This window comes from Marmota monax, unplaced genomic scaffold, assembly GCF_021218885.2.
Source record: "Marmota monax isolate L192 unplaced genomic scaffold, Marmota_monax_Labrador192_F-V1.1 WCK01_AAM20220418_F8-fsc00080, whole genome shotgun sequence".
Classification (NCBI taxonomy): Eukaryota; Metazoa; Chordata; class Mammalia; order Rodentia; family Sciuridae; genus Marmota; species Marmota monax.
In genome coordinates this window covers 5220389-5247795 of record NW_026694750.1, presented here as the reverse complement: position 1 = coordinate 5247795, position 27407 = coordinate 5220389, and the positions used below count along the sequence as shown (strand labels likewise).

General features: G+C 56.5%; 1 protein-coding gene across 11 annotated transcripts in view; it reads right to left on the bottom strand.

Annotated features, from left to right (window-relative positions):
* The window catches only part of Nphp4 (nephrocystin 4), a 99849-nt gene that overhangs the window by 52232 nt on the left and 20210 nt on the right, over positions 1 to 27407 (bottom strand). For all 11 annotated transcript variants that reach the window (XR_009224940.1, XR_009224941.1, XR_009224942.1 and 8 more), the window contains 5 exons: positions 26922 to 27077; positions 20917 to 21053; positions 17636 to 17817; positions 16884 to 17010; positions 2805 to 2987 (listed from right to left, as the gene is read on the bottom strand). Coding sequence is in view for 8 of the 11 variants with exons in the window: in XM_058572743.1 (XP_058428726.1) it covers positions 2805 to 2987; positions 16884 to 17010; positions 17636 to 17817; positions 20917 to 21053; positions 26922 to 27077 (785 nt within the window). In the remaining 3 variants the exon portion in view is untranslated. The remainder of the gene's footprint in view (positions 1 to 2804; positions 2988 to 16883; positions 17011 to 17635; positions 17818 to 20916; positions 21054 to 26921; positions 27078 to 27407) is intronic.

The following is a 27407-nucleotide window of genomic DNA, read 5'->3' as shown; positions in this document are numbered from 1 at the left end:
GCCACCCCACCAACTTCTCCAGCAGCCAAGCTCAGCTGTCTTGAGAAATTCGTGGGAACAAAACCACCCGGCAGCCCTTCCGAGACGGGCTGTCCCACTCAGCACGGTGAGGCTCTGCAAGCTGCGCACGGGCCCGACAGGCGCCACCCCTGCGCTGGGCGGAGGCAAAGCGTGAGGAGCCATGCTGGGGCTGCCAGGTCTCCATGGGAAGCCGAGGGGGGCTACAGGGAATGCGGCCCGGCCGCTCCACCCCGCCAGCTCTGATTTCCGGGGAGTCTTAAAATCCAGCAGCACGGCTGCCTCCCACTGCATTGCCCATCTTCAAAACTGTTTGACTCTTCCAATTCGTCTTTTTGTATAAGTTTCAGAATCAGCTTGTCTGTATGTACAAAAAAAGAGCCTGCTGGCACTCCGACTGCGCTCACCCCCCTGCAGGCTGGTTTGGGCATGGAGTCTCCCTGGTATGCAAGTCTCCTCAGACTTCACCCAGGTGGAACCAAAACGAGACTAATGGCATCTGCAAAAGGCACGAGTCCTGGGTCTTCAGCACACGAGGCTGCGAGCACCTTCTGCTGCGTTTACTTTGTGGAGAGGAGGGCTCCAGAAACGGCCTTTTCACACTTTGCTTTCCACTGCCCCTTGCTCGGGTCCACAAGAACCAGGACGACTTTCCATGCGCACAACGTGCTCTCGGGGGCCACTCTGGAAGATCTGTTCCACTCCCCTTGGGATCTGGGACACGGACAAACACGCTGTCCACAAACAGGAAGCTGTCTCCTCCCCGCTGGTGAACTGAACGCCTTCTTCCTTGACACCTGCGCTGGCTGGAACTTCCTGTGCAGGGCTGGGCAGGAGTTCAAGGCACGAGTGGGTGTCCGTCCCTCGCTCCCGACTCTCACCACCACAAGGACGCCTCCTGCCCCTGCCAGCTGCTTGAGCATTCGTGACAAACAGGCACTGAGTCCTGTCCAGTGCTTCTTCTGCATCAATTGCAATGATCACACGGTTTTCCTTCTTTAGACTGTTGGTACTATAGTGAACTACCTCTATTGACTTTCAAATAAAGAGATTCCATTTCTGGGTAAGCTCCACTCAGTAGCAGTGGCTCTTTTAAAGTCTGTCTGATGACTCCAACATCTGTGTCATCTCCATGACCATGTCTATTAATGTCTTGTTCCCCAAGTGGAGCTTTTCCAGGCTCCCTGTGTGCCAATTAACTTTAGATTGTCCCATGGACATTTAAAAGCTTACACCATCAGTGTCCCATTTCTTTGGGACGTTGGTCCACATCCCATAAAAAAAGACTCTTGCGATTTTTGCTTGGCAGAAGCAAACCCAGCACATTCAGGCCACAGTTTGTGACCAGCCTCCTGCAGACCACAGTTCCCACATCAGCACCGCTCCCGAAGTCCCTAAGCCTGCACCACACCCGTCGGATCTGCATGTGCTCCTACCAGTGGACAATGCTGGGCTGGATGGCAGTCCACCCCACAAGTCAGCTCTCAAACTACCCCAGGCTGCATAGGGTCAAACCACCACATGCAGCTAGAGGCCAGCAACTTTGCAGTTGCTCCCCGAGCTCCCCACTCCGTGCTGTCCTAGTGATTTCCAGTTCCCAGCCGCTCTGGCTCTCCAACCAGCCATGCTGGGCTGTGCTGCACACTTCCTGAGACGGATGTGAATCCAAGGCCGAGCGGTGTTTCTTAAGAGGAACAGGAGTGGGGGCTGGGGTTGTGGCTCAGCGGTAGAGCGCTCACCTAGCACGCGACGCCCTGAGTTCGATCCTCAGCACCATATAAAAATAAATAAATAAAGATATTTTTTAAGAAAGAGGAACAGGAGTGTGTCCAATAGCTAGTGTCCCCATCCATCAGGACTGGACGTTGACATATAATGTCTAAAACAGACACACTGGGAACAGCAGCAACAGAACCACGTAATTAAGAAAACAAAGGTAAGTAGCATAAGTCCCGCTAAGAACTGAAGGTGGCAGGTTCTGGAGACATAAATATTCTTTTAAAAAGAACATACATGTCCTTTTTAAAGGGGAAAAACAGGAGTTACTGAAGGAAGGACATATCATCATGATGACATTTTGTTTCATAATAAACAACAGTGAAGGGACCCCAGTAACACCGCCCACAACCCACTCGCCCAGACACCCTGGAACACTCACAGTCTCCGTGTTTTTCCTGACGAACACCGGCCACCCCACTGAGCTATAAATCCCATGAGGTCAGGGACATTTTTCTTGGTGTCTCCACAGGTGCTCAACACAAGTCCACTGAATGAAGCAACAGGCCAGAGTGGGTGTCCCTCGGTCCCTACGGGTCTGACCTGACCAGCGCCAGAGGCATCAGGAAGACGCAGAAGTGCAGCACGAGGCACAGTGAGCACAGGTAGACACAGGAGTGGGACGCCAGGAAAGCCCCAGCTGGCCACACTGAGTACACACCCGACTCTGGCTCACAATCATCTTTGTCTTCTCTTGTGGGGGGAACCCAGGGGCACCACCGAGCCACACCCCAGCCCTGTTTTACATTTTATTTAGAGACAGAGCCTCACTGAGTTGTGAGGCTGGCTCTGAACTCGCCATCCTCCTGCCGCAGCCTCCCGAGCTCCTGGGATCACAGGTGCCATGGCCCCTGGCTCTCTGTCTTTCTAAGGGTATATCTATAATGTGAAAACATACTGTTCCTGAAACATCTGCAACGTTATTTGCCAACTTCTGGTTTTAAAAGTGAGAGAACTTGCTAGAAGCTCAATGGAGAAGAATCACACGTACGAACGACCTAGTGGCTTACCTCTTCGGAGCTCCTGCTGGCTGAGGGCACCTGATAGACCAGGCAGTGCAAGGGGTTGTGCAGGACCCCGCCCTGCAGAGGCAAAGTCACACTTCCGGCACGGACATCCAGCACTGGACTCCATACAGCCCAGCGGACCGCACGCATGCACGCCAAGCTGGACAAGGAAGAGGCCACAGCTGCCTGGAAGGGAAAAGGGCCCACGGCAGGGTTAGCAGAGCCTGGCGGGTCAGCCCCAGGTGCTGCCACGCAGGGTCACTCCAAGCTGTGTGCAGCACGCAACGGGCCCACCCACGCCATTCTACACAGGAGGGACTGACACAGGCGGATGCAGCACCCACAGTGCCAGCCCGCCCAGGGGCCCGCCACCCGAGCAGGACCCGCCCCCAGCCAGCCTCCTCCTTTGACTCGAGGCAACACCGACTTCCCTCTTGAAGATCCCATGAGCACCCGCCTGCAGGTTTGTGAACACTCGATACTTCTCCAGACTCTCTTCAAATCCAACAAACAAAAATAGCACTTGGTGTTAGAGATTTAAAAAACTCTCAAAAACACTCCAGGACGCACGTGCGTGCTCCAGTCACCACCATCGGCACACAGGTTCTTCAGCAAAGCTTTGGCTTAAAATGGCACATTTCACAGATGTGACTTGACACGAAACTGGGAAATCAGTCAGGTCCAATTTTAGGAACTGAGGCTTCTTTTACTTTTTCTGTCCTTTGTCAGATGAAAGAAATGAGGACCCTGAGGAAACTCCAGGGTTAGCAACCACATTTATAGAAAGTCACCTTCACAAAGATGGTTTCAGGGCTTGGTTCAGCAAAATGCTTTGAAGTTCCCACTTTTATGCATTTATTTTTTTAAAAAATAAGAATACAGCTGAGCTCCAGGTCTTCACTGGGTGCTGGGACATGGCACAGCCCCAGCAATGAGCCTTGGAGTGCACCAGCAACTGAGGCTCTGACTGGGGATTCGGCAGGCTCCCTTGGTAGATGGAGCATATCCAGATGCCCTGGCCCAGAGCTCTGGGGTGTCCCCAGGTGAGCTTAACCACTGCCAGTGCAGGAACCCAGCCAAGGCAGGGCCACACATGGGGCAGCCTGGGACAGGGCTGCCCCTCTCGGTGAGGAAGGGAAGCTGGGGTGAGTAAAGCATCGGCCACTAGGTAAGCAGATGCACTCACTGCACTGGGGCCAACGGCGATCCCACACTCACACCAAAAGTCCTGTGGCTGGATTCCTGGCATAGACAGAGGCCTGTATGGGTTAAACCACTGCCCGGCTCATGAACCAGCCAGTGTGAACACAGACAAGGAGACCAAGCAGTCTCTTCTAACTGTCCCTTGCCAAATGACATCCCGTCCTATTAAGTCCTTGCTATGGTTTGGATATGGTGTGTCCCCCAGAAATTCACAGGTGAGACAATGCAAGAAAGTTTAGAGAAGAAATAACTGGGCTACATCCTTGACCTCATCAGTGAATTCACCCCCGATGTGATGAACTGAGTGGTTAACTGGAGGCAGGTGGGGTGTGGCTAGAGAAAATGGTTCCTTGGGGACGGGACTATGGGGTATATATTTTGTATCTGGAGAGCGGAGTCTGTCTGCTTCCTGATCATGTGAGCTGCTTCCCTCTGCCACACTCTTCCACCATGATAGAATAGAACTGGCTGTGTATGGACTGAGACCACTAAAACCGTGAGCCCTTAAATAAACTTCTCCTCCTCAACAGTTGTTCTGGCCGGGTCCTCTTAGTCACAGCAACAAAAAAGCTAAAACAATCCTTTACATCCATGATAGGAAAAAAATCCAGAACCAGCATCTTGTTTTATTACTCTTTCATCCCACACAGCCGGCCCTTGAACTGTCCACTCCAGCAAGACCCAGGCTGATCCTTCACCAGACGCACATTTTAGATTGCCAGGCAGAACACGGTCACATGCATGCCGCTATAATGTGGAGAGGGGGACTTTAGTCCCTGGCGATAGAAGGAGTTAAAACCCACATCGTGGAATCACAGAGAGTCGGAAAACCAAGAAGCCAGTGCATATGACCTTGCCACTCTCAACCTCTGTCAAGTACAAACAGCATCTGTCTGCCCCTCTGGTGGAGTAGCAGATCACCAAAGGGTCCCGAGCAACCACAGGGTGTCAACAAAGCTAGTGTCAATCGACCGCCTTTTAAAAACAAAATCACTGTAAACTTATTAGGAAACCTGGTCACTACAACACTCTCAGGGTTCAATGATGTCCAAACTGCTCTTGTAAACGGTCACCTGAAAAACGGAAGTTTATGTCAGGATGAAAATGAACACACCAGGTTTCCATGCCGTCCACGCAACTCCTTCCATTTCCCTTCCTAAAACAGGCGATTCCCAGGTCTGATTTTACAATTTCATGGTTTTCTTGGGGTTGTTTTGTTTTTCTTTGTTTTCAACTGACACAAATCTCTGCACGTGCAGTATCTATCAGCTATGTAAGAACCCATTTTTCTTCATTTTTATCTTAAATAGGTTTAACAAAAAGAGATGGCTACTGTCACTCTCTAGGACCTCGAGGGGACACCTGGGCTGGATTAGCCAATGCACCTGCAAGGATTAGCCTGAGGTGGCCCACAGCGGCACTGCAGGTGGGAGTCTCCCTGCCGCCCACTGGCCCCAGGTCCATCCAGCAGCAGGTACTCAACAGGCTCCTCTTCTCAGTGAGTTCTGGGGTCAGGATTAGGTCAGCTAGCCAGGCATGTGACACACAGGAGGCTGAGGAAGAAGGGTCATTTGAGCCCAGGGCCTCAGCCCAGCCTGAGCAACACAGCCCACAGATGATTAAATCATTTCTTGTCCTGCCCAACTTAGATTTGAATCTATGCAAAGGCATACACTGTGTTATGAGCCAGGTCTTGCCAATGGAGCAGAAATACCAACAAAGACACAGACAGAACACAGACACTGGCCTTTGGTAGTCCCTGTGGTGGGCTGAGTAGTAGTTCCCAAAAAGATCTGTGTCCTCCCTAATCCCCAGAATCTGTGCCTGTGACTTTACTTGGAACAAGGGTCTCTGCAGATGCAGTTAATCATCACAAGATGAGATCATCCCTGAGTACCAAGGTTGGCCCTAAACCCAATGGCAAGTGTCCCAGTAAGAGCAGGGCAGAGAGGCTTGATCAGGAGCCAGAGGGAGGCATGTGGGGAAGAGAGCCACATGCTGACAGCGAGGAGACGGTAGCACGGTGACAGGCCAAGCACCAACCTGCAAGAGTCAGGAAGCCCCGGCCCAGAGCTCTGGAGGAAGTGACTTGCGGCACCTCAATTCTGGCCCAGGGGACTGCTTTTAAGTCTGCAGCCTCCAGAACTGTGAGAATAAACTCTGTGGTTCTACACCAGCCATCAGTGGTACTCATGGTCCCCTATGGTGACAGGCTAGAACTTCATGCCACTTCATGGGCTTTATTTCCTTTAGATTTCCAGCAAGGGCTGCCCAGGTCACCCTACCCCTGAGTCTGGGCACCATCCTGCTGGGCACACAGAGAATGCACAGCAGATGGGAGATGGCATCCTGCCTGGGCAAAGGGGGAGGGCCTGCCCACCCAGCTCTCAACTCACAGCTGCTGAGGCCACTTCCAGAGGCAGGGGGGACAGAACCTTGACGAGCTGAGCACACAGGGCGCCTGGCTGAACACAGGTTAAAAAGAAAAACTGCCGGGCAGAAGTGTCTCTGTGTTCCCAGCATCACAGACCACAGAAGGGGGACAAAACAAAGAGGAGAGAGCCATGTACAGGCTCCTAACACAGACCAGGAGCAGACAGGCTGCGGCAGACCCCGGCTAACACTGGCTCCTGGTCTTGGTGGAAGAGGACAGGCGTCCAGGCTGACCATCAGCACCGCCCTCTGCACCCACGAGCCCACGTAACCCAAAGCTACCAACCGCACCCGGAGGATGGCTGAGACCCACCCAGGGACACAAACCAGGAGCAGAGGCAGGAGGTGGAGCCCAGTGCCCAGCACGGCAGGATGCTGGGCCTGCAGGAGCACGAAGGGCTTGAGGACCCAGCTCGCAGACAGAGGCCGAGTCCCAGCACCTCCTCAGGCAACTTGTTCTCTAGCATTCTCCAAAAGGGACACCGGGAGCCTGGCCACTGAGGCGAAACCCGCCCAGATGAAGTGTGCAGAGGGAGAGAGGTGGTGCCTCTGCTTTCCTGCAGGGTCCTCCAGCAGAGGCCATGGGACAGGCACCAGCAGGTCAAGGGGAAACCGCATCCAAGTCAGAGGTGCGTAAACGTGGCAGCTGCTTCTGGCTAAGGTCCTTCACGCCATCCTCCGTAGAAAAGGAGACCCGACAGCCCAGAGCTGATGTCATTTGGTCCCCTGTGTGGCACGGTACTTGGGAGTTGTGTGAAGGCACAGCCATCACTTAACAGGCAACAGTTCCAGTTCTCTCAGCAGGGCACGGCAGCCTTTTTAGTTATGAACGTGCACAAGGAAAGAAAGCCCTGCACCCTGGGGCGGCTCTTCATGCCAAAGGGTTCGCAAAACGTGGCCTCTTTGCAACACACTGTCACACCCACAATGACTGACAGAAGCAACACTGGCACTGAGTAGGGGACGCAGCCTGGGAGGTGAACGAGCCTACAGCCTCTGACCCAGAGGGACAGAGTCAGCCAGAGGCCACAAAGGGACACCACAAGGCCTGTCTCTGCTTGCCCTGCAGAGTGCGCTCTGCCTGGTCCTGCTCCCTCCCGCCCCACCCCCACTAGGTCCTACAAATCCCTGGCTACTGGGCTCAGGTGTGAGGCCTGACGTCCACTCCTGTGGGCACTGCACCCTCTGGAGCCTGGCTTGGAGCAGCACTGCCTCCTGGGCCACACAGTAGGGCAACCACAGAACTCCATCCTCTGTGCCAGTGACTACTCCAGAAAAGGGATTCTCAGTGAGCTACCTCCAAAGACCTTAGGGGAAGTGGCCCTCTCTCTTAGGGTCACCAGCTGGGAAGGAGGTCAGCTGAGCAAGCAGAGCTGTGCACAGCCCCCACCCCTGCACCCAGCCAGGGCAGCAGAGGAGAGGCCCACACGGGCAGAGGGCCTGGCGGAGGCAGGGCAGAAGAATGTCCTGCGACAGGCAGAGTTCCTGGGGAGGACGCAGAGGACACCAGCCAAGAAGGACCACGCTGACCAGCAGGACCTGAGACCAGAATATACGCTCATCAAGGTCAGTGTTAGCGCTGGGTGACAAGGACACAGGCCTGCTCTGCTTCATTGCTCACAACTGCATGTGCACCCTTAATAACCTCAAAAGTCAAACTTAATCCAGAAAGCAGGCGCCGCGCAGTGAGAGTTCTGCACAGTGCTGGTCCGGTTTTAAAACACTGATGACCACCCACGAGGACAATGCCAACACGGCGGCGGGTCAGAGGGCAGAGGGAAAGGAACGCCCACTCCCTGCCGCTGCACAGGGACTCACTGTGGCGTGAAGCATGCCATCCACTTTCAAAACCAGAAGAAGCTCTTCAGAAGGCACCAGAACAGACGTGAAAGCACCAAAGAGGTGCGTTCTTGGCCGAGACAGCCCAACATCCTCAAATGCAAACCCTCTCTAAGTTCCTCTGCAAATTCACTAGAGCCCCAGCAGAAGGTCAGCAGCGTCACGCCCCTGCTGCAAAAGCTCCTCTGGAGAAAGGAATATGTGAGAATCACCAGAGAGCGAGGGATAGGCAGAGCCGCGTGGCCACACTCACTCGGCCAGGCCTGAGGATACAGCAGCCTCCAAACTAGAGCCCATGGCACCTGGAAATAGACAGGACCCAAGAGGGACGACGACACACAGCTGAGCGTGTGACGAGGACCATCCCGAGTGTGGGGAGCCAGTGGTGCCACTGGAAGGGGGGGGGGGGGGGCGCCCAAGCCAGCTGCACCTGGGGAGCAAGGGGTGCGAGGGTCCTCCACCTGGGAATAAGGAGGGCTGCAAGACCGAAAGCTGATGTGGACAATGTCTTAGGGCCGGTGTGTCGCTCAGTGGCAGAGCACCCACCTAACACGTGCGCAAGGCCCTGGGTTCCATCCCCAGTACCACACATAAAAAAAAAATGATGTTTACATGGCAAGAAGTAGGGAAGGTCAACAAAACTGGAAGAAAACACTTTATCACAGGTAAAGAACAGATACCCCTAATGCAGAGACCAGGAGACACTCTATATAAAACAGCCAGGAGCATGAACAGGCCACTCACAACCATGTGGAAACACGTCCAGGTCACTCATCATTGGAGAGACACCAACTGTGGTTCCACCTCTCAGCAGAACTCAGAACCATGCTGCAGCGCTGACCATGCTGTGGAGCACCCTGACCAGGGCATCACCCATGGGAACTGAGCAGGACCCAGCCCTACAGAGGGCATCTCGACAATGTGCAGCAAAACGTGCATCTCCTGAGCCCAGCGGGCTCTTTTCAGCCCCCAAGATGCACCTCTCTCGATGCAAAAGTGCTCCCCCTCCTTACACAGCTGCACATGGTGGGCCCACCTGAACACCCAGATGCAGCACCTGGGCCCAGGGCACAGCAGCCTGGACACAGGACAGAGTACTATGCAGCCGAACAAGGATCCAGAAGCCCACTGCCACTCCCAGGAGTGCACCACAGCAACACAGACGCACACAGGCAGCCTGCTGGCCCTTGCACGCTAGGGAGCCTGAGAAAACACAAGCCTCCAGTTACATCCACAAAAGGCAGCCCAAGAAAGATGAGCCAGGAAACACCAAGTTGGCTGCCCCCGAGAGCTGGAGCCATGGGGTGGAAAAGACTCAAAAGAGTGAGATGCTTGCCCACGGTGCCTTTTGGAGAATTCTGAACACATCAGTGCTCTGGACACTCGAAAGGCAGAACCCCATCAATGAGGAAGGGAAGGGGAAATAACTAAAACTGAAAGCAAACAACAGAAGGCCCAGTGCAACTCAGCAACTTCCCCACACTTGGGACAAACCCAGAGACGTGGGGACACACCACGGGCCACACACATGGTCTCGGGACAGGGAATGGCTGCACAAATCCTCCACTCTGGTGCTCCAGGACCAGGCAAAGGGCAGGTGCAGACAGCGCTGGGAGCAGCAAGACAAAGGCCAGCAAGTACCTGTGAGTGTGTGTGGGGAAGTGTGTAAGAGTGCGTGTGCTTCAGCATATGCATGACCTGCTCACTCACACGCCTACGATGTGAGGAAGTGTCTGAGTTCACGTGTCAAATTTCCTAGCTCTGTCCATGGAACCGGCATCAAATCAAGATCTCTCACACATTCCCCTTTAAAAAGAACCACAGAGCCAGGCACAGTGGCACACGCCTACAACTATAATCCCAGTGACGCAGGAGGCCAAAGCAGGAGGATCCCAAGTTCAAAGACAGCCTCAGCAACTTAGCCAGGCCCTAAGCAAAGACCCTGTCTCAAAATAAAATACCAAAAAGCCTGGGGATGTGGCTCCGTGGTTAAGCGCCCCTGGGTTCAATCCCCAATACCATAAAAATCAAAATAAAAACAAATAAATAGAACCAGGGCTCATCAAAGACAAGGAAGGTCTAAGAAACTCTGTCTCCTGTAGCTCAAGGAGATGTGACAGTTAGCTGCAGGGGACGTCCTGGAGATCCCAGAAAAGGGCAGCAGGTAACAAGGTACCCGTACTGGTCGGTGAGTCACGGCAAATGTCCCATGCGATAACACTGACAGCAGGGAAGCTGGGTGTGGGGCACGTGGGGACTCTCCACACTATCCTCACATTGTTCTGTAAACTTAAAACTTATAAAAATCAGGTTCTTTTGAAATAGAGCATGGAAACCACGGCTCCTCACAGGAAAGCCAGGGCCAGGGCTGGAACAGGGAAGATGCCCGAAAGTGTCCAACTCACAGAGGCGGCCACACAGACACAGGCCAGCCTGAGGGACTCCATCCGGCCAAGCCTGGGACAACCTGAGCACCAGGATACCCAGGCACAGAACGTCCACACCCACAGCACCCAGTGGACAGGCGTTGGTCCATCAGCAGGGCCAGGGAGGCCCTGCTGGAAGAGGCCCATGTGCTCAGGCATGTAGGAGGTGCTCTGTCTGCACCAGGCATCAGGGAAGACCCCGGGGGACACCCACATGAAGGCAGGCATCTTGGTCCCAGAGGACACCAAGACCACTCACTAAGAGAAAAAGCAACAAGGCCCTGTGGGACCTCAGATGGACAGCAGGTGGACAGCGTGAGCCTCCAGGCATGGCCCTGAGACGGATGACCTCACTCCGTACTCTCCCAGGAAGCTGTAGGTGACTCCACTGTGGGGAAGCAGTAGAGGCAAAATAGAACCATTTTCTGGAAGTTTCACAAGAAAGAAGACTGCACATTAAAAATGCATCATAAAGGCAAGAAAATGGAAGAACTGCCCCAGATTAAAGGAGGCCAAGAGATAAGGATGCTGGACACAGTCCGTGACCCTAGCCACTCCTGGAGGAGAGGGCTGTCAAGGGCTGACCAACAACCAGCTGGACCAAAGCACCAGCTGGTGTTCAACGAGCCACGGTGACAACAGCACAGCATCCAAAGGCCAGACCCCAGCCTCCAGGTGCACTCGCTGGGCTCCCGGGGTCAGGGCCACAGCGTCCACAGCGTACCCTCGCGTGGGTCAGGAAAAGCATGTATGTACACACACGCACACACGTGCACACCACCTGCAGGAGGAGGGCCAGAGCACAGGAGCGAACACAGAAAGTCACACTACAGGGACAGGAGCTTCGAGGACGAACCAAAGCCCTCCGTGGTTTTGCAAATACCTGTAAGTTTGACATTATTTCCAAATAAAAGATCTTTAAAGAAATAAAGTCTTCCTAAGCCATTTTAAACAAGCACAATGTTAAGAAAACAATAAGGCCACAGACTGCAAAGACTCACGAACATGCCTCTGATGAAGGGTGTGCACCCAAAGTGCACGGAAGTCGCCACCTCCCTGCTCCATGGTAGGAGAGAGCAGCCCACACAGAGGTGTGGACGGTGGGACCGTACGGAGGAAGGTGACCATCGGCTACAAGCACACCAACAAGAACCAAAGCCCGGTCTCTGGGGGATGTGAATCACAGCTGTAGGGAAGCACCACTTCCCACAGAGCAAACCACGACGGCAGGAAGGTGGGCAGTGGGACGCTCGCAGGCTCCCCAGAGCCCACCCAGGGAAACAGACACATCTCCAGGGACTCCCAGGAAGGGCAGGAAGTACCACCTACAACACAGCAGCACCTCACCCTCACAGGTGAGGGTCCATCTACCTGCCAGGGAAGAGGCCAGACACCACCTGCCACAATAGGCTGTGTAGATGAGTCACCAATGGGCAAGACCAATCTATGGCTGTCACGGGCTCCACAACAGCCCTTAAAGATGTGAGGGTCTTGTCCCTGGGACGGATAAATTGCAACTTCTAAGGAAAAAAGTCATTTCACGTGTGACCAGGCCCTTGAGAAGGAGACATTATCCCAGGTCATCTGGAGACCTGGACATCACAACTGTCCTCCCAAGAGAAGCACAGAGAACCGAGGTAGAGGGGGAGGCAAGGCAGAGATGAAGCGGGGAGTCCTTCAGGAGCCCCCTGAAGACTGTCCTTCAGGTCCTTCCTGCACCAATGTGGCCACAGCTGAGGGAGGCCAGCGACCACCAGAAGCCGGAGGAGCCAGATGGATCCTCGCCAAGCTGGGCAGGAGGCACAGCCCTGCGACACCTTGACTCCATCCCAGTGACCCAGCTTCTGCCCCCAAGACTGAGACAGCAGCTCCACCAGGTCTGTGGCAATTTGTCACAGCACCACCAGAAGCTGACAAAATGTGGACAGATGCCAATCCAGCAACCGCTGAGGGGAGTGGGAGGGGACGTCAGGAAACAACGGAATGGTCAGGCCTGCAGGGCGCACACCCACCCAAACTCGCCAAGGCCACCCAGCTCCACGCTCTGGGACGGCCATGTCACTGTAAGAGCAAAAGCTCATCCCCTGAGCCCTCGAGGCTCCTGAGGCCAGACCCCGCCTTGACTTGCCGAGTTCGAGAGCAGCAGATTCCCGCCTGCTGCCTAGGCAGGACCAAGCCGGCTGCCCATTGCTAGTGACCCTAACAGTCAGCTCACTCGCCTGCTGCATCTGCACTCACACTCCCAGGACACTCCGCCTGACCGTCCTCTCCTGACTCTCTGAGGAGCAGCCTGGCTGGAGCGGGCAGAGCCGGCAGGGGCCAGGGGACGGCACCAGGTGGCTCCTGAGACCACTAGGGCCTGGATCACCACAGGCCAGAGACCTTCAGCTCCCAAGGTGAAAACCAGCCCAGCCTCCGAGGGCGAGGGCCGTCCCCCACTGCACACCTCGCCTCCAGAGGAAGTCAAGAGCCCACACCAGAAAGCAGCATGGCAGGGCTCACCGAGTGCAGCAGGCCACCACGCTCTGCTCTCAGAGAAGAAGCAGAGACAGGGAGCAGTTGGTGGCCAGGGAGCTCGGCCACACCCGTGACAGAGGCAGGTGCCAGCCTGGCATCACAGGGAGGGCCAGAGGCAGAGCCCCAGGGCCCCAGGGACCCCAGACTCAAACTGAACCCAAGAGGGAACAGCGACAAAAAAATAAAACCTTCCAAATGGCCCGAACACCACGCTTCAACATTGCATCATGCTGTAACACGACAAAAACGTGTTTAAAAGATAAGTCACTGTCGTCCTCAAAACCGTCAGAGAAGCCTGAGAAGATTCGGCACAGGTTCTCCGTGGCAATACCAGGTCCAGCTGCTCCCACTCGGCAGCCCAGAGGCCCCAGCGGCCCTGCGGGGTCTGGAAGCCAAGCCTCAAGCTCAGTGACTGAGATACAACCACCACTTCCCAGAGACACTGCCCCTACATAAGGTCAGGCATCACCTCCCCTGAGGGGTCACCCCCACATAAGGCTCACCTCCACACAGGGATCCCCTCCACATGGGGATCACCTATACATTAAAATCACCCCCACATAAGGACCACCTGTACATAGGGATCCCCTCCACACAGGAATCACCTGTACATAAGGATCACCCAAGGATCACCTCCCAATAGGGATCACCTCTACAGAAGGATCCCCTCCACAGAAGGCATCCCCCATGCTGAGCACCACCCCTGCATAAGGCATCGTTGCGTGGTGACCTCACCGGGACATGCACTACAGGGATGGGGTAGGATGATTTTTGAAGGTCTCAAGAAATCCTATAACAGGTGTATTTTTCAGTTTGAAGAAATTCAGATTCAATGATTTCAGAATGAGCCCTTCACACCTGAGCCCTAACACGGAGTGCCCAAGGGCCACGCTGGCGCTGCCCGGGCACCCCCAGGCACCTGCATGTGGTGAGCCCCAAACTCAAGAGCCAATCCGTTCTGCTCAAAGAGCATGAACCAACACATAGGTAGACTAGCGAGATCTTCACGGCCTAGTGATGGGGCAGGGCTGCTGCCTGGGGAGCAGTGGTCCTAGGACAAAGGTACAGCCCTCCACAACCATGCTGGAAGGAGGTGGCACTGCGGCCAGTCGCACACTCTGGAGTCCACCTTGCAGGGCTGGGCCTCCACCCGAGGAGGCACACGGGTTCCAGCCACCCTGGCAAGGATGTGGCTGCATGGGGGGCTGCTTCTCCAACCATCCACAGCTGACCCAAGACAAACCACAATGAAGAGGCCCCTGCTGCTGTGGCTAAACACAGGCCGCAACCGCCGGGCAGCTAGTGCGACGCCGGGTGCTGGAGCTAGTCTGTGGTCGTCATGGTCTTGCTGTCCTGGGGACGGAGCCGGGGCCCGGTGCAGCTAGTTTCTTTTTAGTGATAACAAAATATTCAGGGCCCAAACAAGTCACTCAGATTCAGGTGACTGGGCATGAACTGGACTCAATTTCCACCCACTGTTCTCCTGGCCAGAAGGCCACCTGCCCAGATGTACCATTTAAAGATGAGGCATCCATGAAGGGCCTTGGGGTTTGTGGCTGCAGCACCTGGTAAACTGAAGCATCGCAGGAGTCTGCGCACTTGTTCTCCAAGGTTAGAAAGAGGAAAGGCAACTGGTGAGGAGGCAGCACTGTCCCTGGGAAGGGTCGGCCTGTGCAGACAGATGCTGCTCAGGACCAGTCCAGAGGAAAGCATGCGGCCCCTCCGCTCCCAGGGAAGTAGAGGACCTGGAAACGTCCACCTAGGATGGCTGGACATCTGATGGCACTGAGAAACTCACTTCCCTTTGAGTGTGGCCACTTGCACCTCACTGCAGAGACCCACCCCCTTTGGAGACACCCAGTGGGCCATCTACGGATGAGATGCCATAGGGCTACAGCAAGCTGGAGAAAGGGCCGAGACGAGACTGGCCACCATCGGCGGACAAACCCCAGCCCAGTGACGGGACCTGGCGTCATCTAATGCTTCTCTCTACCTGTTTAACATTTCCCATAATAAAAAACCCTTATAAAAACATATTGGCAAAATCTTCACCAATGAAATGACACTGTGCCCAGATCTGCCTCAGAGTGACTCAGCCTGGGAGGCCCAGCAAGGACCTGATCATGACCACCATCCATTTACCACCCACCCTGCTTTTGCTGGTGCTTGAATTGTCCATTTTATAGACTTAAAAAAGCAAAGAAAAGGGGCCTGGGGTATAGGTCAGTGGTAGAGCACTTGCCTAGCATATATGAGGGTTCAACCCCAGCACTGCTGAGAGAGAGACACAGAGAGAGAGAGAGAGAGAGAGAGAGAGAGAGAGAGAAGAAAAGGAAGAAGGAAACATGGGAATCTGCAGCCTGGATGCATAAATATTTGAAAAGGCCTCATCCCAGCTGGAGGCAGCGCTCCCTAAAGAACTCAGAGAAGCAGGAGTGGACTGCAGCAGGACGTGCCCGCCCCCCCCAGGGCCATGGCCAAACCTGCAGAGCAAGCCACCTGGCTAGCAGCCAATCGTGTTCCCACCCTCACACAGACGGATGCTGAAAAGAAGGGATGAGCTACGACCACCCCGAGAGCCCTGCGGGCAGCAGCAGAGCTGGCGCCACGTGCCACTGGTTGAGCACTAGACCAGGCGTTGCACGAGACGCCTCAGTTCAGCATACAGACTGCCCCGGGGAGAGTGCAGAGCAACAGGGAGCCCCACCAGGGTGACAGGCCCACATTGCTATCCTGCTGGCCCGCACCACTCCCCCCCTGGGCAGCAGCACCCAAGTCACCCACAGAGCCCAGGGTGCACCCTACGACCCGGTCTTCCAGCTGGCTTTTCAGCCCTGAAGCCCCAGCCCTCGAGGAGCCAGGCCCACCGGAGAGGCCCACCCATGCCAGGGTATCTGCACACGGCTGAAATGTAGCTGAGATTGCTGATAATTAATAAAACAGAACTGGGAACGACAGGTTCATCAAAGCAGCTGGGACCTCAGATTGGCTCCAATGCCTGGCGGGCTGGAATTTCCCCCTGATGGGGCCCTGAATCACAGGCTGGGGTGGGGGACGTGCAGGTCAGCGCACTGCTAGAGGAGGTCGGCAACAAAAGAACGCTGTGCACCACCGCCGGACCACGAGGCCCAGCCAGCACTATCGCCAGGCCTCTTCAAGGAAAGCTGGACAGCGACATGTGAAAGCCACGGTGGGCGGGCCCAGTGACTTGCTAAAATGGCTTTCTCAAACAGAAAACTAAATCTACACCAGCGCTGAAGAGATGTCTGTGCACACAGTTCCTCACCTGCACCTGTGAACTCCGACTCCTGGTTGTGATGCAGATACACTCAAGTTTGACTGTAAGAACTTTATCACCTGCGCAGATTCAAGCTGTACTATGCTTAAGATCCTATGAAAAGTACACCAAATGGCCTCGTCTTTCAAAATGATCGTCACTTCTGTGATTGTGATCAATGCTATCTCGACACATGAAGCATACTGAACTGGGCACCACTGTCCCCAACAGAACCTGCTCCTGCCAGGGACAGGTGGCTGGCACAGGAAGAGGCTCTCGAGACATGAGCCACACTTGCTGCCCTACTGCTGCTCACAACCAGCTCTGAGGGGGAAACACTGTGTCCTCGTCACCCAATGAGGCCTGAGCACAGAGGGCGATGCTCACGTTGCCGTCCGCCACCACGGGGCTGCTGAACACATACTCCAGCTGGAAGACCACGGCGAAGGCCGGGTGCTGCACCATCTCAGGCAGTCGCAGGCGGCTTCTCAAAACCAGGGCCTGGTTTCCAGAGCTGGAGCAAAAACAAAACACAGGGACACGTTAGAGTGTCTCTCACGCCCCACCTGTGCCTATCCCTACCCAGGGACCAGGGGCGCAGGAGCACGGCCGACACGGCCTGGGCACCTGTGCAGAGCTGTCCTGCATGTGCTTGGCCCTGGGCAGTCCCCAGCCAGTGCTTCCTTCTCCCAAGTGCCACAAGCAGCACCTTTCCAGACTGCCAGCGCACCCTGCAGCCAAGTCCCCAGAAGCACCACGTGGAGGAGGGTCCCATTCTCTGAGACTGACTGCTGTGGAGGACAGCAGCCCCTGCTGCATCAAGAGATCCCTGTGGTGACAGAGGGACAGGGGATTGGGAAGCAACTGCTGCATCATTTGGGAAACTAATCCCAGACACATCTGGATTCAGCATGCCAAGGGCTCCCCGGACCCTCAGCTGCCACAGCAGGAAGTGTCCAAAATGCAAACTCTAAAGTGTCAGAACACAAGAACGGGCTTTTTACAAGTGCACTAATTTGCTCATGGGGCATAACTGAGCAAGTGGAAGAAAGGTGACAGGGAAAAGCCCCAGTGGTGACTCCACACCAGCCTGCACCACAGCTTGCGTCCCCACGCACCTTGGGCCCCAGGGAGAATACCTGGTCCTGGAGGAGGAGCTCACTCTCCTGCTGAAGCTGGCCGAACGCGTCATGGCCACATCCATCTCGGGCACCAGCACAACCACCTGCGGCCTCCGCACAAAGCCCAGGCCGTTGTGCACACCCACATGCAGGCGCCGCTCCAGGACCTCTAGGGCCCCACCATCCAGCAGGCCACCCCCCTGCAAGAGGCACAGGGACATGGAATGAGTCCCACACAGCCAGAAAGAGGGGTGGCCAGAGGAGCCCCGGCAGGCAGGCAAGCAGATGAGTCCAAGCAAAGGTCAGGTACTTAACCGCACCGTGCCTGCTGGCCACAGCACCTCCTAGGGGAGTCCTTGCGACACCACCGTCCTTTCCAAGCAGCACGCCCTGCGGTGCCTGGTGGCCAGGCTACTCTAGCTCTCCAGAGCTCAGCTTTCCCAGATGAGCAGCCTCCTCCCCATGGACCTCGGCTCCCTCCACAGAGAGGGCCCAGAGGTCTGGAAGCTCACTCTCCTGAGACAAGGGGACACATGATAGAGAGGTGCCCACACGCAGAGCACACCCAGTTTCAACTCTGTGCCCCCAGAGACTTGAGGCTCTGGGAAGAAAGGGCAGGACGAGGATGACGTACACTCAGGCAGGAAGTCACGAACCAACAGCAACGGGGTCGGCCTCAACGTGACCACCAGATATTAAAGTGCTTCATCTTAACAGAAAATGAACAGGCGCTCTGACCAGTGAACAGGGGTATTCGTCCAGGCCACTTGCACTTATTAAATCATGCAATCTTTGCAAAGCGACTGAATTTTCCAGTACCCATTAATCAAGTGAATGGACCTAAATTCAGCCTATTAGTCTTTGGATAATGGAAATTAAACCTCAGAGACAACTGAGTATCTGCCAGTTGGATAGGAACAAAAACACAAACATAAGATAAACAAAATAGAAACACACAGTAAAGTTGTTTTTAGGAATAGGTAATATTCAACCATGGCACTCTTAAAACATCTCTGCCTTCACACGACCCACTCTGAAAAATAAGAAAACAACGGATCTCCCTAGAAAATGGTTGCTGCACAGCCTGCTTCTGCTCCACACCTGCACGTGTGACCATGTTAGGCAGAACTAGTTTCTAAGAAGAGAAGAAGCGAAAAAGCCAGCTTGCTCACGGGGAACCAGTCACTTGCTCACTTCGTAGGCCACGAGAGTGGGAGCCGAGTGAGAGGACCACCTGCTCCCACAAGTGGAGACTCCAGCCCTGCCACAAGTGCCCTGGCAGGGCATGGTGCACCCACAGCTCATCCTCCCTAGAGCAGAGGGAGGGCAACCGTGGGCAGAGAAGAAAACCAGGCGCTCCCCGAGGCACGGTGCACTGGAGAGGTGCGGCTCAGCTGAGGGGAAGGAGACCCATACAGGTTTGCACAGGGGCCAAAGAAGGCCTATAGGAAGAATGCCAGGAAATGAGCCTCATGTCCAAAGGCCCAGTGGCCAGCACGCGTCCACAGGTGAGTCCAGGGAGCAGCTCAGGTCAGGAAGCCGGCAGAGAAAGCCCATACCCTGCGCAGGTCCGGCATACAAGGCCAGGTGCCCAGCGTCAGCCTGAGGGCAGTGAGGAGCCGAAGCCAGCAGGAGGTCTGAGCAGGAGGAAAGGCACTAGCTGCCTGTGTTTCTAAAGACCACTGTGGCTCTGGGCAGAGGCTGTGGCCTCAGAGACACTGCAGCCAGCCTCCAGCTGACCTGCCAGCTACCTGCACACAACCAAGGATGAGTTGCCTCCCGCTCAAAATTCCACCAAGAGCCAGGATCCATGCACAAGAACACGCACAGCAGGGTCCTAACGGCCCCGCCTGGAAGCAGCCGAGAAGGCCACCCTGTTGATGGACAGACACGTGGCAGGGCACTCACAGGAACACCACACAGCAAAGACAGTGCGCAGGCTGCTCCGACAAACAGCCCTGCACAGTGTCCAGCAAAGACAGCACAAAGAAAAGGCGGCTTCGTGGAAAATAAAGGTGAAACGAGGCAAACCCACACTCGTCCAGACAACCCAGGACAAGAAGCAAACACCGGGCAGCAGGAAGACCTGGGAGCGGGAGGCTGGACCAGGAGCCCAGGCTCCTTTCTCCTCTCTTCCATTTGCCAAGCCCCTCGCCCTCTGTGGCCTGACTGACGCAAGGAGATGCCCCTCGGTCTCCTGGCATCTGTGGCAAAGCTTTTTGTGGAAAAGCCATGAGTGAGCACCCTCGGTGTCCCAGGAGGCCAAGATGCAGCTCCCTCTTCCAGTTCTGCTGCCCCTCCTCCCGTCCTTTAGAGGGCCACCCCTCCTCCCTGCTGGTGGCTTCAGCTCCAGAGCAGTCAGCACCAGGCGCAGGCAGCACGGAAGCCATGTGCAGCCCACCTCCTGTTCCTGGGCCGTCCAGAGGAAAACAGAGGCCAGGCCGGGCATCCGGGACAAAGAAAGAAATGAGGAGTCCCCCAAACCTGCAGAGGCTCTGAGGATCTTCGGGTGCACAAATGAGCTGCATGAGAATACCCAGGGAAGCTGGTGGGGGGGGGGGGGCAGAGCTTGAGCTGTCCTCGCACTCAGGTCTTGCCGCCTGCAAGTTGTCATCACTGGACGGGAAGAGGGGCCCTCAGTGTGGGGGTCCTGCTGCAGGGCAGCCTGAGCAGCACACAGGAGCTGACGTGCACGCTGGGGCACGTGTGCTATGTCTCACTATGGCCACATGCACGTCCCTGCCTGATGGGTGGGCAGACCCCCCAACCAGGAGCATGAAGCACCCTGCCAGGGCATGCAGTGACAGAGGGGGACAGGAGTGCTCCCATGGGCTCCCAGGTTAAGGCTTCTAGGAATGTGTCCATGTGGATGGCAGAGTGCCAAGGGTCAGACAAGGGTGAGACGTTCTCAGCTGCCTTTAGGGGTGAGCAACAACTCTCCAGTCACCTCCTGAAATGAGCCACAGTGCCTGGTCACCCATGTCCACTTGGGGTCATGATCTGCTTTAAGTGAGGAGTGTTTTGTCATCTACTGAGATGAGAGTCAGTGTCTCCAGCCAACAGCACCTTTGTCACCTTCCAGGATGGGGGGCTGGAGGATCTCTGGGGTCTGAGGAGGAAATGGGTCCCAGGAAACCTGTTTTACACCAACTCAGAGACAGAAACAGTGTCCCTCTTCAGCCACAAAGTTGGGAGAGACAGGACCACATCCCCTGGGCACACCGTCCACCCCAGCAGCACCAGACTCTGGCAGCTGGCCCAGCCCTCAGGATGCCCTCCTCGCAGCAGGTGAGACGTACCTCCTGGACGTGATCGCAGGTGAGGAGCTGCGCCAGCTCCTCCTCGAACCTCCCGAGGGAAGGGCACAGGGTGAGGAACAGGTCGTCCAAGTGCCACGTGACGGGCTTCTGGAGCCGAGGCTTCCGGAGGGCGTCGCCTGCGGTGAGAGGCTCGTGTGAGATGGCACGGGATAGCAGGCAGAGGAACCCCACGCCTCAGACCACAGGCAGTGGGACCTCGAGGCCAGGAGGAGGCAGGGGAGTCACCTGGACACAGCACGCCGGGCCACCCACTGAGCTAAGGTGCACAAACTGCACTTGCCACTCAGATTCCAGCAAACCTCCTCCAGGGGCAAACTGCAAGTGGGCCACTCAAAGAACACAGGGCAGACAGCAAAGCACGTCCACTGCCCTTCAGCTGGGTTCCCTCAGCGCCACCTCCTCAGCCACACCAATGCCACTGCATTTACCCGAACCAGCTGGAAATGGGACCATGTGCTGACATCTTGCAGCAAGCAGACACACAGACGGGGCTGGCACCACAAGAACCAAGCCCTGGTTCTGACCCAGAAGCCTCGCCTTCTCCCTGAGGTCACCCCCAGTGCAGAGCGGGCACACAGCACAGCTGAGGTGGGAGCTGGATCTGCTCCACGCTGCAGGACCAGGAGAAGCAGCCGCTTCCCAACCCACATAGGGATCTGTGTTTCCTCTCCCGGCCACTGCAATCTTCCCCTACCTCCAACTCTTCCTCTGTTTTTGTGGTTATTTGCATACTAGGTCTTAGGTTTCTAAAAGATAATTCCAAAGTTAAGTAAACACTTGGTGCTAAGGAAAACACGGTCAGAGGGAGGGCAGGAGAGCAGGGAAGAAGGTTCATCTTTGCCTTTGTGTCCACAAGAACCCAGGGACAGATGGCGGAGAGGGCTGCACAACAATGTGAATGTGCTCAACGGCCCTCCACTGCCCACTGAGGGATGGGGAAGATGGCCTGAAGTCCACCATCTGCGCGGTGGCTGAGCAAGCATCCTAGACAACCTGAGCTGGGGACACCCTGCACCCAGCTAGACAGGAAGCAGTGGGGGCAGGGAGCGAGGTAGCAGGGAGGTGGGAGGCCCCCGCAGCACCCAAGGCTCCTGTGCTACTTCTGGGAAGACAATGGCAAGGCCAGCAGGGGCCTGGAAAGGTGACCAGCGCCCAGGCCACTCCAGGTGAGCAGAGAGCATCCCAGCAAAGTAAGCCAGAGGAGAGGAGGAGAGGAGGGGGAGAGGAGGCCGAGGAGGCGAGCGGGCCCAGGAGAAGAGCAAGATGAGAACACACAGGCCGCTGTGCCCCGGTGGCTTCTGCAGATGCCCCCCACTAGGCAGACGGAAACTGTATCCTCCACCTAATGCACACGTTCGCCTCGATGGTGGGCGGGGGTGCTCGTGGGTGCCCTCTCAGCCCGCCCACCCGAGGGCCTGCACCACACTGGCCAGCAGCACGGCTGCTTCACTCACGAGGGCATGACAGCGGCCACCCAGAACCTTCTGCTCTAGACCAGCAAGGCCACTGGCCACACAGCAGGCTGGACCTGGGGCAAGGGGCCCTGTCAGCAGACGTGAGGGCTCCAGGTGGATGTCACTGACGGGATGCCACTGAAGGGAGGTGGTCACGCCCATGTGCACCTGCAAGTCCTGCACCTCCTCCCGTGCTGAGGCCCCCGCTCTCAGCCTTCACTGGTGGCACCATCCACAGCGCCCCACCCAGGGACTTCTATCAGCCACCACAGAAAGCCGAGACTCCCAGGACACCCCTGCCCCACCCTCAACTCCCGCAGGCCCCAGGGCACTGTCTGTTGGACTACCCCCAGCACACTCCAACTTGACATCCCTGTCACTGGGCAGCAAAGGCATGGCCACCCCACAAGGTGGCAAGGACACGCAGACTCCACCCTCTGGCAAGGACAGTGACGACATGCCCAGCTCACACAGTGCTGACCTCGACTCTACTGACTTCTTAACTTCTACAGAAACAGAAGGGGAAACCCAGTGTCCTCCTCGCCCACACGAGGTGTGGCATGCTGGTGCAGAACCCCAGGCCACAGGCATCTGAATGTTCAAAATGCAGATGTGACAGTGAAAGATGACCAGCTGCAGTGCACACAAGGGGATCCCAGGGTCATGGACCGAGCCTCCTCGGGGGCACGGGGAGATGAGAAGCTAAGCACGGGCAGGGTTGCAGGAGAACAAAACAGGGACAGAGAAAAGGGGGCACCAAAGGCCACGACCCAGTTGCTGGCAGCACTGGTGACAGAACAGAGGACACACCAGCTATAGCAAGAGAGCTGAGTAGCCTGGAGCCAGGAGGGAGTCACATGGAGGGGCTGCAGCCACAGCAGGGCCAGCCACCGCCCCTGCACCTCCTGCCCTGCACACAGCGGCCAGCCGGTCACAACTACGGGGTGTCGCACAGCAGGACCTGTCCGCAGGAAGAAGTCAGGTCCGCCAAGAGTCGCCAAGGCACCGCCTCCTCAGGAGAGCTGAGGAGCTTCTCTGGAGGCAGGCGGGCCTGGGAGCCAGGCCTGGTGTGGACCCAGCTCTGCTCATGGCCCTGGACCAGGCACTGCCACTCTCAGTTTCCACAGCTGAGCAAGGGGGGAGACCATGCCCCCCCAGCCTGTGGGTCTCACTACCTGCAAAGTCGCTCTAGAGTCACCGTAAACCCTGACGAGGACGCAGGCCTCGCTTGGCTCCCAGGAGAGATGTGCGGCACACATAGGCCACGAGAGCACAGTCCTAAATCCTCGGAACAGCCTGGCTGTGCATTCCACACTATACTTAGCAAAAGAACACCTGGGGCTCAGGGGCCACCCTACTAACAGCCACCATCCCCATCTGGTCACCCTCTCTGCTGAGTGTCCCCTTGTTCCACACCAGCCAGGACGTGTGCCGCAGACTCGTTAGCTTCCCATGGCTCCGCAAACTCCCACCAGTGGCGGGAAGAGCTGAGTCTTGATTTGGGGATGGAAACCAGTTGTGGTGAGCAGGTGAGTCCATGAGCACAGGATCCACCGTGAGGACCGAGAAGCCACGGAGAATGGAAGTTGGACGCGGAGCTGGCGAGCGCCTGGTAACACTGGCCTGTACATCCAAGAGGGGGCGGGGCCCACACACAGCTGCGTCCAGCCAGGCGGGCACACATCTCCACTGCCGAGGTCCATCCTGACAACAGACCGGTGGTGTCTGAAGCTGGACCAGGCTCACCTATCACCAGTGCCTGCTGCTGGGTTTTTTCCCCCAAGAAATCTCAACAACTAAGGACAAGGACCTCCTTTCAGGAAGAGCCACCCTGGTGCCCAGTGCCTATTCCACAGGGCAACAATGCAGCAGAAGGAGTGGAGCCACTGGGCAGCTGGCCAGTGGCAGAGCCCAGTGATCCCAGAGCAGCCCAGGCCTGGGCAGAAAGCAGACTTCCGTGGCCATCCCCAGGGGCCATGACCACGACTGCAACCCAGGACTGCAGAGCGGCAAGGAAGCCCCACGGAGGAAGAGGAGCTCCCTCCGGGACACCAGAGGAGCCCCGCCTTCTAGGTCTGGAGGAGCTGGGAGGCCAGGGCAGGGCTGGGCATCCTATGAGTGTCGCAGACTCTGGGGCAAAGTGCCCAGCTCCCAAGCCTGGCTCCATCGCCCAGGTGCCCTGGGCCTCAGGAAGCGAGACTGAGGAAGAGCAGCGGGGTCAGAGCAGAGCCTTCTCTCCACGTACGTGAAGGACTGGGAAAGATCAGCGCTTCCAGGACGCGCTCCGAGGGAGGGAAGCGTGGGCTTCAGCTGAACTTGAGACAGCAGGTCCCGAGGCAGGAGCAGCAGCTCACGTGCTGGCACTTTGCTAGTCCATCTCACTTTCTCCCCCAAACAGTCCTGTCCCCATTTTACAGAGGGAAAACAGAAAACAAGGCCTGGGGAGGGCAGGCGGGGCCGCAGGGATCTGAGGTCTCCAGCAACAGAGGCTCGCTCCACCCCCGAAACCATCAGGCCCCAACGAACACCAAGTCCCAGCCACACAGTGACCGGACGGACCGCCACTGCGGTCACCAGACCCAGCCCCCACAACTCCACCCACCTCCTGGAAGTGGCCAGGCGCTTGCTGTCCTCAGGCACTTTGGGGATCACAGGCCCCTCCCTGCAAAGGGGCGCACTCTTTCCTCCAGAGCTAAGGGCACCGTGAAAACTGGACCACCCCTCCCTGAGCACCCCACATGGCCTTGGGTTCTAGTTCTGGAAAGCCCACCTGGACTTCCGTGAGCGGGCGTCCTCACTCAGGGAGCCCGAGCCACCCTGGCTTAACCTTACCAGCATCCCGGCTGTGACACCGCCACACACACGGGACCTCTCCGCGTTGGGAATCACGACCTTGTGTGGCCTGACAATGACACAACAGAAACTTCACCTCTGTCCTCCCACTGCTGCATGTCACAGATGAACCTAAAATCCACCCCTGCAAGTGAGCAACGAAGACCGCCACTAAGAAAGCCCGGTCAGACGGCCCTCCCCGATGCAGACCATCATCTGGCGGAAACCCTTTCCACGGGACAGTCACGAGGGCGCAGAAGCTGCTGGGCAGAACTCGGAGCAGAGCCGACACCTGGGTGAGCACTCTCGGCACTTTCGACCTGGCACCCTGCATACCAGCCGAGGCTGCGCACCCTGGCTTCTCTTCCAAAACTGTCACTGGGGAGCCAGCAAGAGCCACATCCCATGGCTCGGCTCGGGAGCACCTGCATGGAGTCAGCACTCTCTACCCACCCACCCCAGGGCTGCACTGGCTCCTCTTTCAGGGTCCCTGGCTCCTTAGACTCAATAATGACACATGAAGTGCCCTTCATTTCTGCAGCTCCTCAGGCACCACCCGCAGGTGACCAGTGCCTCAGCGCCAGACTGGCTACTCCACACAGGAGAGCGAAGCCAGGCCGGGCTGAACACCCGTGCTTCAGGACAGCCCTGAGGGGACTTCTCAGCTACCTCCTGCTTCTCCATCCAGAAGCCCGATTTTGGCCACCAGCTCCCTTTGTACCCCAGCTCCCCACAAGATACTGAGAACAAAACAGGTGTTTCCGGGCTCCTAAGTTTCTGTCACCACCCCACCCACAAGAAGCAGCAACTCCACGGGGACCTGCAGATGCTTCCTGTCCTAGCTTAATCCCACAGACACCTGTGCACAGTCACAGAGGGATGGATACACCACCGGCCCCCAGAGCACAGGTCAAGACGCCCGCCACAGTGACCCTAAAATCCACATGCAACAAGGTCCTCAGCATTGGCACAAGCAGGACAACACACCACAGCGGAGCTCAGGGTCCCCTGGCCAGGGCCCAGGACATGCCCAGGGCAGCGAGACGGGGCCACAGCCCAGCAGGCAGGGCCAGGCACTGGTTTTCACCCTTCACTCAAAGCAGGGGCAACGAGGCCCACTTGTCTGGCCTCCCATTTGGGGAGGTCACAGGTAGGACTCACACCAGGGGCTGAGGAGGACACTGTAAGCTCAGGGCTGGGAGGCAGAGTGGGCAGCTCGGGGTTAGGGGCTCGAACTTCAGCTGGAGGAGATGAGAACATTCTGGAATGGCGAAGGCAGCAGCTGCACAGTGGTGTGAAGGTGCTCACCCCTGACAGTCCCCCGAAAGACAGCTCAGGTGGCAAGCTGCACGTCATATATATTTCACCACAACTGAGAAGTTATAATGACAATGAGTTCCTAAAACTAGGGCACAGCAAGGGTGGGACACAGCGATAGTGTCTTTGCTGGCCACCATCATGGGGAGATGGACGATGTGTTTTATGAGAGTATTTACCAGAAAAGAAGGCAAAGGTGACACAAGGATGGCAGCTCACTCCCCAGAAGGGACAGGGACGGATGGCCTTGCTGCCTGCTCCCCAGGCTGGGTGCTGAATTAGAGTGGGACTGTGGCCACTCACCCACCTGGAGGAGGCTGGGTCCTCTGAGGTCCAACCTTGAACCACAGACCCACAGAGAGAGAACCAAAGGAGCCTCACCAGTTTCGCTGTGAGCGGGGAGGAGGCCAGGGATCCGCTGCAGCCCCGACACCAGCAGGTTCTGGGGCACCAGGTGGAAAGCAGGCTCCAGCGGCGGGTGGAGCCGCAGGGTGTACAGCAGGCTGCAGCTCTCGATGAGGGTCATGTGCTTGTTTTCTGGGGAAGAGAAAACATGGGGCTGAAGCCAGGGCACTTGTGTCAATCAGCAAGAAACAGACTCGGGGTCACCACCACTCAGGGAGATCGTCTTGTCTAAGGAGACAGGAGTCCTTCTGCCCCGTTAGCCTAGAGATGGAAAGCACAAGGGCCATTTGTTTGGCTTTTGTTTGTATGTGTGTTTGGGATTTTGTGCATTTTGTCTGTTTCTGCAGTGATGAGAAAGCTCCTCATCCTCCTTCCTGGCTGCGAGGCATTTCCTTAAATTAGTGTTCTGTGATTGAATCTGCTCATGTGTGGACACTTGGGCAGCTCTGTTTGCTGGCTGAG